At 39.4% G+C, this 18653-nt stretch overlaps 1 protein-coding gene across 1 annotated transcript in view; it reads left to right on the top strand.

The window, feature by feature from the left end:
* Nucleotides 1-205: 205 nt before the first annotated feature.
* Nucleotides 206-18653, top strand: part of LOC115656774 (hornerin-like) — a 44571-nt gene continuing 26123 nt past the window's right edge. The window contains exons 1-14 of the mRNA XM_030573923.1: nucleotides 206-302; nucleotides 4548-4684; nucleotides 5752-5843; nucleotides 7194-7305; nucleotides 7989-8024; nucleotides 8575-8613; nucleotides 9611-9655; nucleotides 10707-10751; nucleotides 11749-11787; nucleotides 12949-12987; nucleotides 13951-13980; nucleotides 15455-15493; nucleotides 16600-16617; nucleotides 17614-17658. Coding sequence (XP_030429783.1) covers nucleotides 206-302; nucleotides 4548-4684; nucleotides 5752-5843; nucleotides 7194-7305; nucleotides 7989-8024; nucleotides 8575-8613; nucleotides 9611-9655; nucleotides 10707-10751; nucleotides 11749-11787; nucleotides 12949-12987; nucleotides 13951-13980; nucleotides 15455-15493; nucleotides 16600-16617; nucleotides 17614-17658 — 813 coding nt within the window. The remainder of the gene's footprint in view (nucleotides 303-4547; nucleotides 4685-5751; nucleotides 5844-7193; nucleotides 7306-7988; nucleotides 8025-8574; nucleotides 8614-9610; nucleotides 9656-10706; nucleotides 10752-11748; nucleotides 11788-12948; nucleotides 12988-13950; nucleotides 13981-15454; nucleotides 15494-16599; nucleotides 16618-17613; nucleotides 17659-18653) is intronic.

Raw genomic sequence — 18653 nt, 5'->3', positions numbered from 1 at the left:
GTAAGTGTCTATGCTGAAGCGCTACAGTGGTGCAGCTGCACCACTGTTCCATTTTAAGTGTAGATATAGCCATAGCGACTTCTCTATGCTTTCTGTTTTTCCACAGATGGACAGATATCCCTTCTTCGTGTTTGTGTTGTGTGGGGTATTTTTGCCAAGAGTCCTTTGTTTTCCACATGAAAACGCTACAATAGATTGTGATACTATGCTACCACACCATGGAGGTGAACCACAAAAATCCATTCCACCATATGTTATTGCTGTATCTTTTGATAAATATGATCCAGGAAATGAAATCGAAGGTAAACTATATAACTCATTTAAAAAACTCTGTCTCCATGTAAAGGTGCAGGCAGTCCTTGAGCACCCTCTTGCAGCCTGGTGTGGCCCTACAGGTGTGCCCTTCCTTAATTTTCCTAAGTGGAGCAGCAGTAGATTTCAGTTTAACATTACCGGGGCAAGGAGGAGCTGCCAAAGATTAACAAAATGCCCTCACATTTTAATCAGCTTTCAGGCCAGGAATCTTTACAACAAACAGTTCATCAGACCCCAGGTTCAGGGCATCCAAATGTTATAGTCCTCCACACCCAAGTCTCTGAATCAGGTTAAACTTGTCTCCAAGTGCCTGAGTGAGAAACCACCACCCCCACCTGCTCACTCCCCTGTTCTGCTTCCAATCCTATTCTTGTTTATATGGCTCAGCCCTCAAGATGGACATGGCCTCCTTAATGATCCCCAGGCTGCAGGTTGTAGGCTTTTGCCAGTCAATTAAAGGGCTAGTACTCTTTTCCCCATACACTCTTTCACTCTCCTTCTCCTACTGAATTCAGGCTGCACCAACATTCCACCTGTTTTCCTTCTGCAGCATCTTCAAAATATATCCCTTTCTTTCATCTCCACTCATCCATACCCAGGTCATATCTTGCCTATTGTTTTTCCCTTGCCTATTGGGCAAATATGATTTCATCCCATTACACAATTTCTGTGATGAAACTAAAGTCAACTATGCTATTATTTATTTGATTTCATTTCATTTGTTGAACACTGGTTGTATGCTGAGCGCTGTACACAAGAAAGGGGAACTACCCTCAACTTGCTACAATACTGCAGGAGAGTAAAATTTGCCTACACAACTCAATGTGTTAGAACTCCAAGGGTGGCTTTGTATGTTGTGCCTTTCAGAGGCTCAGCACAGAATTAGCAGCCCAGGCTTTACGTCACCTTTGCACCTGCCCAGTCCTGGGCTGGGGCAGCACCTGGTGTAATTTAGACATCCCTGTTTAGGTGGCAGCAGCCTTCCTGCTGCCATGTGGACAACAGCACTGCTCAGATTCTCACAATTACCAGCCTGAAGCATTCAACACGCATGAGCCAGACCCTGAAATTTCATGAGATTGGATGAAAAGTCATGAGATTTCTAAAAATAATACATTTTGGGTGCTTTTTATTTGCCTTCTGGTTTCTGAGTCTCTAGGTCATGCTCACTTCATGTTTTCAAGCTTTTTCTGAGCAACTGAGAGGCTAGAAGCTTTCACTTCGGGGAAAAAAAAAACACACTAAGATTCTCCTGCAATCTTGAGTCCACCAGCTGGGGCTTTAAGGAATACACCAAAACTTTTGAGACTTGTGATTTTTTTTTCTGAGAGTTGGAAACAATATCCACAGTTTTGCATGCTACAGCCCCAACCCGACACATTCTTCCTGCCACCATTCCTGACCTCAGCATACCTTCTATGCCAAGGTTTGAAAGGGGGTCCTCAGAAGGAGCATAGTTCTGGCTCTTTCAAGGGGACAGAGCAGGGATGAGAGTTTCTCTGAAACCACAGGAAGCTCGGGGCCCAGCTGAACACATGTCAAGCCTGCTCCCCAGCACTGATCTGTGGGCCCCTCTCACCTTGATGGCAAGGCTCCTAAAGCAACTTCATGACTATTGACTAACTCCAACAACAAGCTGTCGTGGAAAATGACCACCACCGAGTTGAGTTGATCAGACAGCCTGAGGCTCCTTTATTGATTAATCAGAGATTACAAGCATATATGCAGGGAGAGACGACAAAGTCCCCTAGCAAGGGGAAGTCGCTCTACCTTACAGCAGAGATACCTGTTTTTATAAAGCCTAAAACCGCAAATTATCACATGAGCTTGTACATCTGTCATTACCTTATTTGGGTGATATATGACATGTTCTCAAAACAATTATTGCAAAAAGAGCTAAAAATGGCTAAGCTGTTCCTTTGTACTTCCTTTTAGGAAGCTCCTTCTATCGCCAAGACCTTGGCACCCCGGTTATCCTTCTCTAGCGGTTTGAGCAGCTGTTTTCTCAAGCAAATTTTGAGGAACTTGGGTCCAAAAATACATGTTTGTTCTTTTGGCCAAGTTATTAGGGGTTATCTTTTATGCTTGCATGAGCTACTTGATAAACTATAATGACCCGACAGCTGTTAATCTTTTGGCAGTGATGGATGGGTTATTTCAGGGACTTTTATGTCAGTATAACCCCATATAGCAGCATTTACTTGTTTAGCAGCATTTGGTGGTGATTGTAGTGTTAGCAGCATTTAATAACTTTATAGCGTTATGATAATAGTGTGTAGTAAAATCAGAGAGTGAGCCTCAGGAGGGTTAGTGGAAAATCAGCTTTTCTTACTTTGCTATGTATTAGTATGATTGAGGCCTAAGGCCTTGATATACTTATTAGCTCGATCAAGACCCGGCTTTTTGGGCCTGGGGTCAGCTTTCTTTATCAAAGCGGACAACAAGCCCCCACTAAGATGAGCAGGCGGTATGAAGGGGAGTTAGTCAGGTCAGTTTCCACTTTGAAATCCAGGCAGCTCAAAATAGAGAACAGAGCAGCTGCTGTCCTACTGTGCCCCTAGAATATCTTTGGAATCCAGTCCCATGGAGCTGAGCTGGATGGGCTTTCATGGGGGACAGGATACCGGGGCAACATGTAGAAGAAGGGGAACGTGTGGCTCATTGTGACTGGAAACATCAGGCAGAATCCATGCAGCTCTAAAAAGAGGTTTTGTTAATAGCTCCTCCAAAGATGGCAGGGCCGTTAGACTACTCAGAAGTGCCTGTGAGTTCTAAAACAATTCTCAGCAACAAAATGAGGGTGGATTTTAAATGAACATTTAGGTGTGGGAGAACATTCCCATCACATTATAACATTAAGAAATAGTAAAACAAGCAACGGGCCTTAGCAGCTACTAAGATCTTCCTTTCCTGTCCCTCTGGCCTTGCCCTTTTTAAATCCTGCCACTGGCTCCCTATTTTCCATTGCTTCAGGTTTTAAGGTTCCTACACTTGCCTTCAAGACCCTACATAATTCTGCCTCTCCCTGCTCATCTGCTCTTATCTCTTTTTTTACATTGTCCCCAGCTCCACCAGCAACATACTCTTTATCTGCTTCTTTTACAGCCACTTCTGTGCCTTAGTCCACAATGCCCCCTAGTGTATGGAATGCCTTCACCTGACTTGGCCTCTAGGCCACTACTCTTGACACCCTACAAGAAAGTAGTTGACTAATTATGGGCAGGTTGAGGATTAATTGGAGATAGTTTACTATTTTTTTTAATGTTTGCCCAAGTACAGTATTATCAAGATGTAGCCAATCACTATCTTAACCTTGACTTGTATGTTGTCCACTGGGTCCTCTATCTTTCCTCTGGCTATCTTTGTCTGTAAGACAAGTTCTTTGGGAAAGAGACCAGGCTTTCTATTATATTTGGGAAAACACCTAGCACTTTGTTGGCATTACCCAAATACATTCATAATAATAAAAACTTGTCTGTGTCCCTTTAAAGTATAGTTTCACTTTGCAAAGTGACTCTTCAAAAATGACATTGTGCGGTTCTCTGTTTATTGTCTCTCGATTCTTTTAAGAACAAACATAATAGTTTATGAGTAAATCAGTGTGTTTCCTAACTTGCAACTCTGCATACTCAGCAGCCTGGTAGCTGAGAGTCAAGTTGGGTTTTTTCCTACCTTGTACATCACTGAAAATAAAGATTCTGCAGCTGGAACTTAGCTAACAAAACACTAGCCCCCTACTTCTGGAACTCAGACAGAAGAGAAACCATCTCTCTCTCTCAATACCTCCTAGCCCCCTGCAATGTTGGCTCTGCAGGGCTAACAAGTAAAAATAGAAAATCTTTGTCACTAAAGCCAGTAGGTAGGACTCTGAATACACACAAGGAGCAGGTTGAATGAATAAGAAGATTTTGGTTTTACAGTTCACTGTGTAGAGAATCTGTATTGCATTTTAAAGTTTTTTGTAAATTATATGGAGTGTTAAGTTACTTCACAAATATATTTAGTAATATGTCACACAAATGCCTATGCTACCTTTCCTTTGTTTCTTTTCCTCCTTGTCAGTCTCAGTATTGCTAATAAAAACTGCAGTTAAACATAACATTTTATATATATATAAGGCATTACTGTGGATGCAGGATGCTTTGATGCACCGGAAATGTGATGTCAAGTATTATTTAAGACAGCGCCACAGCATGTGAAACTTACATTTCTTTAAATGACTGTTTTCTCAGTAACTCTAGAGGGAACTGCAGAGCATGGTTTTCAAGGATTTCATCTACAGGCTCGAGAACTTGAAGGAGATACTCCTGTTGGTTCCTTTAAAATTACAGATCCAAGCACGCAAGCCCTTGCATGTCATAATGTTTCGGTATGTGCTCACTCATTCAGATTAGTTACTTAGCTTGGTTAACTTTTACATACTTCTGTTGATACTGATCAAAAGAAACACACATTTTTCTTTCTGCAATACATGTGAAATTATATCAGAACTCCAGGATTCCGGCTCACAGAAAGAAAAGGACTTTTGTTCAGACAAACCATGAGAACTGTTCACCTGTTTATGGCCTATGATTTCCAAGCCTGTTCGCTATATGATGTGTCGGATTTCACTGTGACTAGAATTCAATGTCTAGAAGACACATTTGGATGCAGATCAATATCTTTGGATTTTTATGCACAATGTTGCAGAGGGTCAACTGCAAAATCAGAGTAAAATGGTTGTGGTGCATGGCCCAATTCTTAGTACCAAACTAATGTTCCAGCATGGCACTAGAGGGCTCTGCTGTGCTGTTAGATGTGCTGTCTTTTGAATGAGGTATAGATCCAAAGTCTTGACCTCTTGTGGTAGTGAAAGATCATTTGTCATGGCTCTTTTTTTTTTAAACAAAAATCATGCAACAAGTCATGGTAAATTTAGTAAAAAAAACCATGGGCTTAAGGGGAAATAGTGTGTAAAGTCATGGGTATGGACAGAGAAGGGGGATCGATTCTGTGCACAACCCTGTGCACCAGGTCACCACGTCACTTACTCAAGTTTGGTCCGGCCACCCTCCATCATGACAGAAGGGCATTTGCACCAAATCTGAGTGGCACTGTGACCCCATGTACCATGTCAGAACTCCTTGAGCGGGAAGTTAGGTCCAATCCTGTGGGACAGGAGCTGCTGCTGTGGGGTGAATGCCAGTAGGTTCACTCTCCAAACCCTCTTCTTCTCCCCACACCCTGGAATCTCCCCTCTGCATGGGTGCTTTATTAAAATCATGGACAGAAAGAAAAGTCATGGACAGAGAAATCACTATATCTGTGAATTTTCAACCACCGTGACAAATCTGCAGCCCTACCTGTGGTGTTGTAGCCAAATTCCTTTACTAATATATGCAAGCCCATATAGATAAAAAATGCTTTTGCTTTTCGTATTTATTTTTTTAATTACAGAATTCAGCGGTAAGCCACACAAATTCAGAGGTGAAGCACAAAGTTACAACAACTTGGATTGCACCTTCGGACACGAAGAGTATTCAATTTAGGTATATATTTGATTTTTTTGCTTTGATATTTTATTTTCATGGGACAATTCAATATGGTTTCCTTGGGTGTACACTTTCATTCTGGCATAACCATTCTATGCTCTCCATATATTTTCCCTGGTATTGTTTTGTTTCATTGTTTGCATTATCTTCCCATTGTATTTGTATAATAAAACCACTACCATTTTTATGTAAAGTTTGTTAAAAGTAACTACTGTATATGTGGCCCAGTCCTACAAACCTCTACTCACACAAATAGTTCTAAGAAGGTCCATAGCATTACTAGTGGACCCTGGCTCAGAAAGCAATTTTTACCCTTTAGGTCCCCATTCCTTATGCACATGAAAAACTACATGAATGTGAGTAGTGCCATACATGAGAGAGGCCTTTTATTGATTTCAGTGGGCTTTGGCTCGGGTCCTAATACGACACTGATAAAAATGTTTGCTTTTTTAATAAAATAAGTATGAGTATGGAAAAAATAATGATTAGAGGTGGGAATCCTTGAAGGCTAATTTTAAACATCACTTTATTTATTTAATTCTGGCATTTTCTTAACCTGTTCTCAGCAAATATTTTGTTCGTGCCCTTTTGTGAAAATGACACAAGACACACATTGATTGAGTGAAGAAAGCTGCTAAAGCCAAATGTATGCCATGTTTTATGTAACTTTAATTAGCCTGGCATATTGCAAAGTATTGATTAACACTTGGCAAACATATTGTTAGCCCCAGATGTTTTTGTTGTTAATCAAAATCCATTTGAAACAGCTGAGATATTAAATTTCTGAAATCTGAAGTTTACAGTAGAAAGGCCAAATCTGTAACTCCCTTAAGTCCTTACACGTACAAAGAGGAGCAAAAAGACACAGAAATGGAGTAACTCTTCCACAGTATGATCATCGCCTCTCCCTGGTCCAATCAAAGCCATGCTTCAGCCATAGACTGAGACTATATGAAAGCTGAGAAGTTCTGCCAAGGCCTCTCCAACACTGGCGGATATTTGAGCAGATATCCACAAGGATTCTATGCTTCTCCAAGCAGCTTTCATTCCTCTTCCATGCCTTCTAACCTTCTATTTTGTTGATCCTTAGCATGATGTTGAACATTAATATAGGAATTAGAAAACACAAAAATTTCTAAGATTTAATTACATACTCTTGAAACTTTTTTCTTACACCTTTTCTTGAAGGCTGCAACACAAATTCATACTGAAAATCATACATTTTTAAATAACGCAAACAAGCCTGAGTTTTCTTAGCTGAAAGAAATCTTGCGACTATATTTCATAATATACTGAAATATAATTTTCTAGAGAAAGTAAATTGTACTGATCTTATTTTCCCTCTAGAGCAACATTTGTTCAAGATTCAAAGAACTTCTGGGTTGGAGTTCTCAGCAAAACTGTCACTCCTAGACATTCTCAGTCAGCCAATGTCACAGAAAGAAGGAATAAGAAGAAGGTATGTTTTGAGTTTATCTTTGTCTGAGTAGTATAAATAAATGTGGAAGTCAAAATATACTCCTATGACAGTGGGCCCCATCTGAGGTGTTTCAAATTGGGCATCCATAAACTGAGTCAGGCAAAATCAGTCACTGCTTTGGAAAATTTGACCCTACCTACCTAATCCTCACAATACTTGAGTTACATTAAGTATTATTATCCCATCTGACAGTAAGGAAACTGAGTCATTCTAGCCAATGAATACCATACAAGGATTGGAGTTAAATTATAGAGCCAGGTGATCCAAGAGGCATAAGCCACATTATAAGCCCTGTCCTCCATGGCTACCCCAGGCCATAAGGATTGGGTGACTACACTGGATGTTCTTAGAAATGAAAGTTTATGTATCCAGTTAATTTTCATTTTCAAAGAACTCCACATACTAAACTTTCCCATAGTGTAGGGAGGTGAAGTGAAGGAAGAATAAACCAGAGGAGCAGATCTTCCACTGATGTAAATCACCATTGTTCCATTGAGTTCAATGAAGCAGTGCTGGTTTGCACCAGCTGCTGATCTAACCAAAAGCGAACATCTTTCTCTGGCCCTTTGTCTCTCCAAGTAAATGAGAGTTTCTGTCCCAGGAAATATAAATTCAAACAAGCTCTTTTACAAAGTAATAACTGGCTTCTGTTCTCTTTATAGGCTTCACGGATTGTGATTGAGATGGAATGTACCAAGGTAAGAACTATTTCTCTACATTTTCCCAGTGTCTTTTATTTTTTAATTGTATTGTGTTGTTATTTGTTTTGTGGGAGCATTTAAAGAAGAATATCACCATGTGCATAAATATTTTTCTCCTGGATGTTTGGTGTGACGCTCATAGAAAATCTTGACAGACTGACTTTTAAAGGACTGGCATTAATTTGATACTTTGATTATCTCAACTTTAGAATTCCCATCCTTCATACTCCTCATCCAGTAAGTTCTGTTCCATTCATTCTATTGACGCTTTAGTAGGACATGGACAATGCTATTCAAACATTTTCACAAGAAGTTGACACTGTCTGTGGTTTCTACTCAAATCTGAGTGCATCAGTATCCAGTTTGTTTTTATTTTCGGAGAGATAACCTATCAGTTCTCATATCAGACCAATTAGGGTGATAGAATGAAAACAAACTCCTCTGGTCCATTCAAACCAAGCATGAAAAAGTGTTTATTTTCCTGAAACAATATGGTGTTGATACAAGCTCTTTAAGAAGAAGTAACTGGATTCTGCTTTTCTTACAGAAAGGAGGAACTTACTCAACTAGTGGTGGATGTATTCAGGTAAACATTCCTTCTCCAGAGAGCACTGATTCACTACTTACCATCCACAAATGACAAGAATTGCTTACTTAGCGTTCCTCTTTCTTTAATTTGAACTGGTTGCAGCAAGGAGAAATGATCACTCCCCATTCATCAGAATTCTAAGACTGTTTCTACTTGTGATAGGCAAAGCTATCACAGAAACTGACCTATATCATGTAGTATCTCTAACTCAATTTATTCTTTGCATTTGACAATTTGCCTTTGGGTGAATAAAATCTGCCATAACTTCTAGATATCTGTCATTCCTGCTATATCTTCCAGATGTTTCTCTCTAAGGTCAGATAAGCTCAAGATTTTCTGCTGTCAGCTTGCTTCCTTTATCTTCACTTTCCAGCCATAATGATTCCTTCAGGTTTTGCAATTCCACCAATATCATGTACCTCACATATTCTGAAATCTTCCTTTCAGTATACAATAATTTCTATATGAAACTGAATAAAATATTAGTTTTGTTTAAGAAACAATAGGTGACAGTTCAGTGAAGATCTTTTGTTTTGCCTTTCTTGCTTCCAGCAACTATGCTATACATTTCGTACACTCCAATGGTTGTGTAGTCATATTACTAGATAGCTGCGTACAATCACTTTTCATCTGAACATTACTTAGTTTGGACTGCCTAAAAGAATTACCAGCTCAGGCTCACTCCTAGTGCTGGGCATTAAATATGAGGCTGAAACCTCATATTTAGTAAGTAAATGGAATAATGCCAATATAAACCCACTGAAGATCTGGCCCAATATGAATATTTAGCTTTGCTTGTGTGTGGAGAGGGGAATAGGGTTAAGTTCTCTGTAGTGAACTTTTTAATGATGTAGGCTGGTGGCATGAAAGGACAAAAAAAATGTCGCCTGTGGTATTTCATTCCACAAGGTAGTTCTTTTCTTTTCCTGAAGCAGCAGTTTATATAGAACTAGTCCTTTGCAAAATTGATAATTGATTTCTGATTTGTTCACAGGGTGGATCCTCTGGTTCCTCTCAGACTAGCTATTCTGTTGGTCAGGTAAGTACCCTAGCTCCCCTCTACTTATAATTTTTCCCAGGGTAGATCTTAGTATACTTGAGTATCCAAAATTATAGAGAGAGAGACTGACTGATGTTATTCAATACCGTGTTAAAAATGTCTCTGTCAGTAAGCTCAGGGATTCCAAACAGTTACTGATCCACAAATGCATGGTAACAGTCGATCATGCAGGATCTAAGTCCTTGCAGGTTAACTGGTTACTTCACTCAGGACTCACCATCCATATATCCTCACAACAAACATGGCCACCTCTACTTTATTAACCAAGCATTACGCTGATGCTGTCAACAAAACAATAAATAGATCCTTGTTTCCTTATTTGTGGTGTTAATGCAATCTGGTATTATTAAAAAATGAAATTATTCTACCCCATTAATAGTCACCTTTTTTTTTCCTTCCACTTGGACAATAAAAATAGAATATGCAGTTTCTCTTTTGTTTCTAGACATTTTCATTTTTTCCTTTTAGTTAATTTACAAAATGTTACAAAACTTTCTGACCTAGCGTCCTTTACATTCACTTAGTTCAATAATATTTGCAACACCATCTCTCCTTCACATGACTCCTTCAACTGGGAGTATTTTTGTTACAAGGAAATATATTTCCAATTTCTTTATAATTTATCCACATTTCACAGGATAGCAACAGCTATTCCCAAGTCAGCCCTCTTTCTCTAGTTTGTAGAGGGTATATCCACGATGCAACTTTTAGTAACTTCCCAGGTGGAGAATTGGTTCCCCACTTCTGTTATGAGGGGTTTGATGAAGGGCTACATGCCTAAGGATAAAATTGTATGGAAACTAAGATGATGGCTAAGGTTATCCTACTGAAATGGAATTGTTCCAGGCAATCACATCATATGTGTGTGCCACAGTTACTGACTCAAACGGTATAATAACATCCACCCACACGTATCCCCAGTCTCCACATACTGCTGAATGGCAATACAGACTTTTGGTGCTGAAAATTGCGGCTTTCTTTTCCCGTGTTTCATAAAACATGGAAATAACTAGCATCTTCTTTCTTTCAGGTTGGAGTCATTTCTCCAGGAGGCAGCCGGGGTGGATGCGTCCCAGTAAGCACTTTTCTCATCTTCGCTGAATTTTGTCCCAGTGTGACTATTTTAACTACATGCTTAGCTATCAGTTACATTAGTGTAAATGTAGGAGCTTTTGTTTTATACTAAAAGTAATGTGGAAAAACTAAGAGATGATTTTGACAATGTACTCAGGTAGAATAGATTCAGCTAATCAGAAAGCAAGGATGCTGCCCAGTTCGTAGACTCATAACATTCATAGACTATTCCTGTCTGTGTATTCAGATTTTGCTGCTGACCTCAAAATTCAGCAGCTGTAACTCCACAATAAATATTTAACTTTTATTTCTATTCAGTTTAAGCTTTCTGTTTTACATGCACCAGCAAAATACTACAATTTTGTGCTGTGTAATGGGGTCTACAAATCCCATACTGAGCATAAACAGAAGGGAGAGGAGAGTCTCTCCTGTTTACAAGCAAGCAGTCAGAAAGGCAGGCACGCCCAGCTGCAAGGAAACAAGGCCTGCTATGGGGGGGAGAGTACAGAGAAGGAAGAGGAGGCAGAAAGGCCTGGGACAGCAAAGGGACAACCTGCACCAGGCTCCCTCCACAAACACAGCCAAGAGACTGAAACAGACTGCTAGGTCCAAGAACTGGCCTGACTGAGAGCAAACTAAGGAGGGCCAGGCAGAAGAAGCAAAAGTCCCTCAAAAAAACCGTATCAGCAGACAGTGGCAGGCTGCAAACATAATGTGAGCGCTTTTTAAAAGCAAATTTAAATTATTTTTCCATTAAATCTATTTACAAAATCTGTCAAACATTTCATTAATATCAGCATATATTAATTAATTTAGGGCCAGAATGTGCCTCGCCCTTTTGTGGAGGTACAGTGCAGAACTGGGGGGAGGCATCAGGATCTTTTGCATCTCCCAGACTTGAGGACCAGCCAAAGTTGAGGTTCTGTGTACTTGTGCTTACTTTCTTCTAGTAATTACAACAACAATAACAAAATAAGTGCTTTCTGTTTCCTTTACAGGGCACTGATGGCATATACAGCAGATATGGCTGTAGAGATGTAAGTATTTGTTTGCCTCTGCATTTGATGTTTTCTCCCAAAATGCTACTCAGTAACTCAACAGTTTGTTGCAAACTGTATTAGCTCCATTACAGTCATGCTGCAGAGTTGGATTACTCTGGATAAAGATGAGGCAGGAGCTGGAGGATGTCTGAGGTTAGTTAGCATTATCCTGAAACAAAATAGTCTCAGCTAACCAAGCACAAATATGTTGTTGTAGGGTTACTGACTCAAAAGTGTATGCGAATTGTCAATAAGCATTACATTGATTTGTTAGTGGTCTGATATGTCAACATCCGTATCTCTAAAACAAGAAAGGCAACCATAACTGTTAGTTTCTATCCCCAGTTCCATATTCTGCATAACTACTCCCTACCTGCATCTGAGATGATGCTCTTTGTATTATTCTTAGTCAAGTACTGTCTGCTTTTAGGATTCCTCTTTTTTAAATATTGTCATCCACCCCCCACATTGTATAGTATATCACACTTACTGATCAATTTAGTCCTTCTTTTCTTGGTGGAGTTCCCTTTGCATGGCTGAAAAACATGTCCCATAATATCAATTGATTCTTTTAGCAACACTTTTTTTGATTTTTGTATTAGAGAATTTATGTACTATCAACTTCCCTTTTTTCTTTTAATTATCTTGAAATGACATTTTCTATTTCTATTTTGAATACCATAGAAACAAGCAAAATATTTTCACCAGAAGGGTGGCACTTTCTCTGATGTCTACTGAGAACTAAGGCCCTGACCTAGCAAAGCACTGTTTACAATGGGACTACTGCCATGCTGTGCTTAAAGTTAGGCTTGTATTTACATGCTATGCTGGATTCTGACCTAAACATATGAGTGTCAACTTTAATTTCAAATGAACACCATCCATTAAACTTACATATGATGTAATGTAGTTGAATGTTGGAAGTGTCTGATCTCTGGATTTACACCAAGGTTACTAAGTAGTTTATCTGAAGTCAGAGGAGTTACTCTGAATATATTCAGATGTAACTGAAATCAGAATTTAGCTTAATATTTGCACCTTCCCCTAGTCCTCCACGCCACCAAACAAAGAATTCCAAATAGGTTTTATTTCCAAAAAGGGTATTTATTGGAACACACCATTTGACAAAGAAATAACTAGTCTGTGATTTGTTTACAGGGTGCTGTCGCAATTAACACAGGCATTTCCTATGGTCAGGTAGGAACACATTCTCTACTATATTTAGAGTTTAAACTTGCTGTGCAACTCAGTAATTAAACAGGTAGGCTCAAATGTTGCCCTACTGTGGGAAAATCCATGGGAGGACCTCAGAGAGGGATGTCTTGAAATTATTAGGTGATATTACTAGGCCGAATGATTTCAGCAGATAAATGCTGTATTTATGGGGCATTACATAGCTCCACCTTGTTAGTTTCCTTCTGCCTGGTTAAACTGACCCTGAGTTAGTTATTTTTTTTCTGCAAGTGGACAGCAGATATTTTCTATCTTTGATTACTATTGGAAACAGACAAACAAAATATTTTCACTAGAAAGTTTTTATCTGGTGGATAGTCAATACAAAAAGCAAAGCTTACACATAGGAGTTTCCTCTGCTTCTGCCATATGGGAAGTATATATGTGGGTCAGTGTTGTGGGAGGTTCCTGGAAATTGTTTTAAACTTCATAAAAACATTTCTGTTCATATGGAGAATTCCATTACTTCCAGCTGGCTCCGTTCCTACAGTCTTCTATGTTCTCCTGATGTTTCTACCTCTGATTAAGGGATTCAAGGTCTAACTTGCTACTGCCAATGTATGACTTATCTTCCATTTCAAATCACTGAACTCTACCTAACATTCCGCCTAGATTTGTTACTTCAACTATTTGAAACTTTCTTTTCAACATAAATTTGTTGTATATGAACCTGGCAGAAATAACTGGGCATTGTACTAGAAACAATGGAGACAATTGGGTTACGCTTTTCCCTCTTGTGCTCCCGTTAATCTGTTGCTTATGTTATTCATTAATTGCCTCACATAAGAATACTTTTCTTTCAAATGTTTCATGGTTTGGCAATCCAAAAAGATCTTAGAGCTATTACTGTCTCCTGTCTGATAGGTACTGAATTACATTTGGCAAACTCTTTTCTAAGTAAATAATTTGTTTCTGTATTCTTCACAGTCTGTCTCCTCAGGCAGTGGTGTTCAAAAGGTAAGCACTCATTCTCTGTTGAATTTAAAGGGCCATGTTCTCTGCAGGTGTAAATCGGTATAGAACCTTTAACTTGAATGAAACTCTACTAGTTTACACCAGCTGAGATGCTGGCCCAAAGCTGTTTCCCATATTATCTCTCAGTAACTGAATACTTGGTTTACTAGCTGTCAAATGCATTAGGCTCATTAGTTATATTATGGCGACTGTACTGTGGATAAAGTAGTATAGTAAAAAAAAATGCATAGACAGCTTTATAAGACATCCTAGGATGGAAGGCACTATAGTTATTTTTACAAAGGGAACTTTAGGATGAGATGGATCTAAATTCATCCCTGGTGTAAAGCCAGTGGAATTGGCACCAGGGATTAATTTGGCCCATAATATTGAAACTGAATCGTCTCAGACAAACAATTGGAGTACGAAGATGTTGTACAGGGACTGACTCACTATTGTATGGAAATGATCGATAAACCCATAGTAGGCAAATCCCTACACGCAGATTTGTGACTGGTCAGACCTCTCCATCCAAATCACCATAACTATGGTCACTTCAATTTTCTATTTATTCCAGCATTAAAATAATACTGTCAGGTTTTTTTAAATTACCTATTTTTAAAATTAAACTACTTAGTCCTCCCTCTCATCAGAATTCCCTTGTATATGTGATTAAAATCACTTCCTGTCACAGTAATTACTCCACTTATGGATAGGGGCTATTTTCCTTTTTTAATTCAGTCAAAACAAACTTTTCACCAGAAAAATAACATTATGATCAAAACAATATATTACTATTGAGTTTACTTTAATTTTCAAAGGATCTCCATATTAAACCTCCCAACAGAATAGAAGTGAATGAAAGGACACAAAACGGAGTATGCGTCCTCTTTTGCCCTTCCATCCAAAGGACTAGTGGATGTGTGAGGATATGTCTATAGTGCAGAGCAGCAGCAGCCTGCTTCAGCAAGTCTCCAAGTCCGGGTCTATAGATTCGGTTTTGTGGAGCTCATGCTATGACACTAAGGACAGCTAAGTAGACCTTGCAACTAGGGCTGGAGTTCAGGTTCTGAAGCCCACCCTCCGGCCTAGGCTTCAGATTCCAAGATCCAGCCCAAGCCTGAACAGCTACACAACTATTTTTAGCACTGTAGCACAAGCTCCTCCAGCCTGAGTCTGTAGGCTCGAGTTGTGAGACTCACTGCTGGGGGCTGCCACTTGCTTCCCAGTGACTCACTGTTGGCCTTGGGCAAGTCACTTAGCTCTTGGTGCTTCAGTTCACCCATCTGTGAAATGGAGATACTAATACTTTTTGTAACGTGGTTTCAGATATATAAAAACGCTATATTGTGTAGGTGCTAGTTATTATCATTCCATCAGACTTCTAAGTGTAGAGAGGTTTCTTTTCATGAAACAATACTGCATTTTAAATAAACCCCAATTATGAGAAAATAACTTGTTTCTGGTTTCATTACAGCCAGTTTCCTATCCCGACAGCAAACCCTACCCACCTGTGGTAAGCATCCTTTCTCCACTACTCTTAGAGTTATGAATCTAAGTGCTTCTGAATAGCCACATGCTTAGTGCTCAGGTAGATACAGTAGTCTGGTTGTTGGGTGGCAGCTTTTGTTGAGTGGGATTATATTAATGATGCAATTGTGTATAGAGAAAGAGGCTGACTAAATAACTAAAAGTTACATCCAGATCTAAGAGATCACTGCAATGATTTGATGTTATACAGAAATGAAATTTTCTCAGTTAGGCTACAAGAATGTTGTTATTGACCCACAAGAACATGATTACGTTCTGTAATTGTATAGTGGTCTGATTCACTGCTGATCCCAGAACTCACTATCCATTATATCTATCTCAAACAAGGCCACTTCGTCTTCCTGTTTCTATTGCAACTTTCTTCTGTAAACTTATTTCAGTTTTTAGTTTCCAGCTGTTGTAGTTCTACTGTGCCCATTCACTTTGAAATCTTTCTTTCAGACTAAAATAATTTCTGCCTAAAAGTGGATGAAATATTTAGGGCTTGTTTCAGAATGAAATGTGGCAAAAAAACCTTTTTTCCATTTGCCTCTAATAACCTTCCTTAGTACTAAATCCTTCAGATTCCTTTATTCTTGGTGTAGGCAGCTGACTGAAAAGCTGCATATATCTCACAAATGATGTTGTTAAATGTATGGGGCTATGGACACCTCACCGTGCATCAGAATGCTCCCCCGCACACCTCCGCACCCACAATAATCTAAGGTACAAAAAGACTCCAACAGACTCCCGGGCTTTGGATCAGACTCTGCGTACTCTATAGGAAGACATAGACTACTATCATTTTAGATGCCATTCAAATGAACAGAACTCTTTCACTAGGGGACAAAAAGTGTCATAATATCTACTCAAAACCAAATGGAGAAGTATACACACTGCTTTAATTTTCAGAGAACCATCAGACATGGTAAATCTTTCCATAGTGTAGATGGTGCAATGAAGAGAGACAAAATAGGCTGTGCACTTGCCTTTGGTCTTTCACTTCATCCAGGCAATAGGGTTCTTTTTCTGAAGCAGTATTCTGTCTTAAACCCTTAAACAAAATAATCAGGTTTCTGGTTTCTTTTACAGCGTGAAACTTTCCCATCGGTAAGCACTTTTGTTTGTTTGTTTTTCTTCTGTATTTGTAATGTCATGTTCTTATGAATGCAAATCCTATGCCTGGTTTCTCCCATATGGAAGGATGTCCATGATTCCTACAGAACCAGTGGGACTGAGCTGTATGGGAGTGACATAGGATTCTGGGTGAATTGCTGTTAGGAGGTGGAATGGAGCTTCACCTGAAAATTTTCATTACCCTAGATGAAATTATCAAAGGACAGATACTATGCATCCATATAAGGCCCAGGCAGAGAGGGTGAGGGAGATAAAGGCTCTTCCTCAACCTATCCTGACCCACATAAAGGTGAGGCAGAGTTCCAGTTTGTTCAAGGGCAGCTCTATCTCTATTCACATTGCAACAAGGCTCCAAACCCCCGCCCCCCCGCTCCTCCAAACACCAACAAGCTGAGCACTGTGGCACTGTCGGCCACAAAGGGCTGTAGTAGCAGGTACTCTAAGGCTATGTCTACACTGTGAGCTAGGTGTGAGTCCCAGCTCAAGTAGACATACTTGTGCTAGCTCTCATCATGTGGCAACACTGGCTAGCTGTGCCAAGTACAACCCCAGCTGAAGCCTGTGCCACTGCCTGTGCTACCATGGCTATGCTTCTATTTTTAGCACAGTAGCTCAATGAGAGCTAGTGTGAAAGTGTCTGCAGGAGCTGGGAATCACTCTTCCAGCTCTGAGTGTAGACATACCCTAAGTTATGCTAGGGATCTGCCAGCTTGCTTCCTGAGCATATATGCAAAGCATATATCAGCCACATCTGAAGATCCAACTCAGAACTATGTCCAGTTTATTTTTAATTTCAAAGAATCTCTACAGTAAACCTTTCCATAAGTATTGTGTGGTGGAAATGGGGAGACACAATCAAGTTTCACTTGCTGCTTTATTTCCTTGAGCAGGGAAGTACAAATCATTCTTTTCCTGAAAGTATATTTCATTTAAACAATTTCAATTCAATAGCCCCTGGTTTCTTTACAGATCTTGGTCAATTCTGGATATGACAGCCGCATTATCCATTCACAAGTAAGCACGCTTTCCTGATTGTGTTTAGAGTTTCATCCCAACATGTCTCTAAGTGAACTGAATGCTTATTCGCTCCAGTGGATTAGTTGAATGGGAGCCTTCATTGAAAATGGACAAACTATGAACAGAGAGCTAGGGGATGTCTAAGATTATCTGACAGTGGTCTCAGCAAGTCAAGGATGCTATAAATTAGTGACTCAAGACTATGCCATTATTTTTAGTAACAATACAATATGGAAACCTTTGATTCTTTAGTGCTCTCAATATCTGCGTGACCTTAAGCATCTAGGCCTGCACATCTTCCAATGCCAGATCACAAGGTGGTGTAACCTGCAAAGCTCCACTGGAGTCCATGAAGATAGATTGATTTGTACCAGCTGAGGATTCTGGCCCTCCGTTTTATTCAGTATTAAAAAGATTTTGCAGGTTACAAGTCAAAATTGTAACCTGAAAGTTTACAAGCTCTTTTACATGGTAATAACTAGTTTGATTTCTCTACAGAGTTCTTGCTCATATGAGAAGAAAGTCCATACTCAAATGAGCATTTTCCCTTCTGTACTTATAGTTTTTGTGTCAGCATGTCTCTTTGTAACTGAGCAATTAATTAATTAGCAATTAGATTATGCCCATTACTTTTATTAAAGGGTTACATCATACTTTTATATCCTATGAGGAGATAAATGGCTTCTGGATTATACGTAATCTTACCCACAAGGCAAACATTCACCTGCCCTCTACTCTTCTTCCCTATTATAATCAGTAAGGCCATTAGCCAGACTGTCAGTTTCACTGAAATAGCTACACCAGTTTACACAAGCTGAGAATCTGGCCCAGTGTGTTTATGACTTTCATGGCAAAAAACAGTTACTTTAAGGATTTTAATACATTTGCCAGACCAGTATGGAGACAGATCCCTCCATGGTTTTTTTGTATTGTTTTGTTGTTTGTTTGGTTTGAGGGTTTTTTTTGTCTAATTTGGCTCTATAAATGGTCAC

This window comes from Gopherus evgoodei, chromosome 8 (genome assembly GCF_007399415.2).
Source record: "Gopherus evgoodei ecotype Sinaloan lineage chromosome 8, rGopEvg1_v1.p, whole genome shotgun sequence".
NCBI lineage: Eukaryota > Metazoa > Chordata > Testudines > Testudinidae > Gopherus > Gopherus evgoodei.
This window is presented reverse-complemented; position numbering and strand designations above follow the sequence as displayed.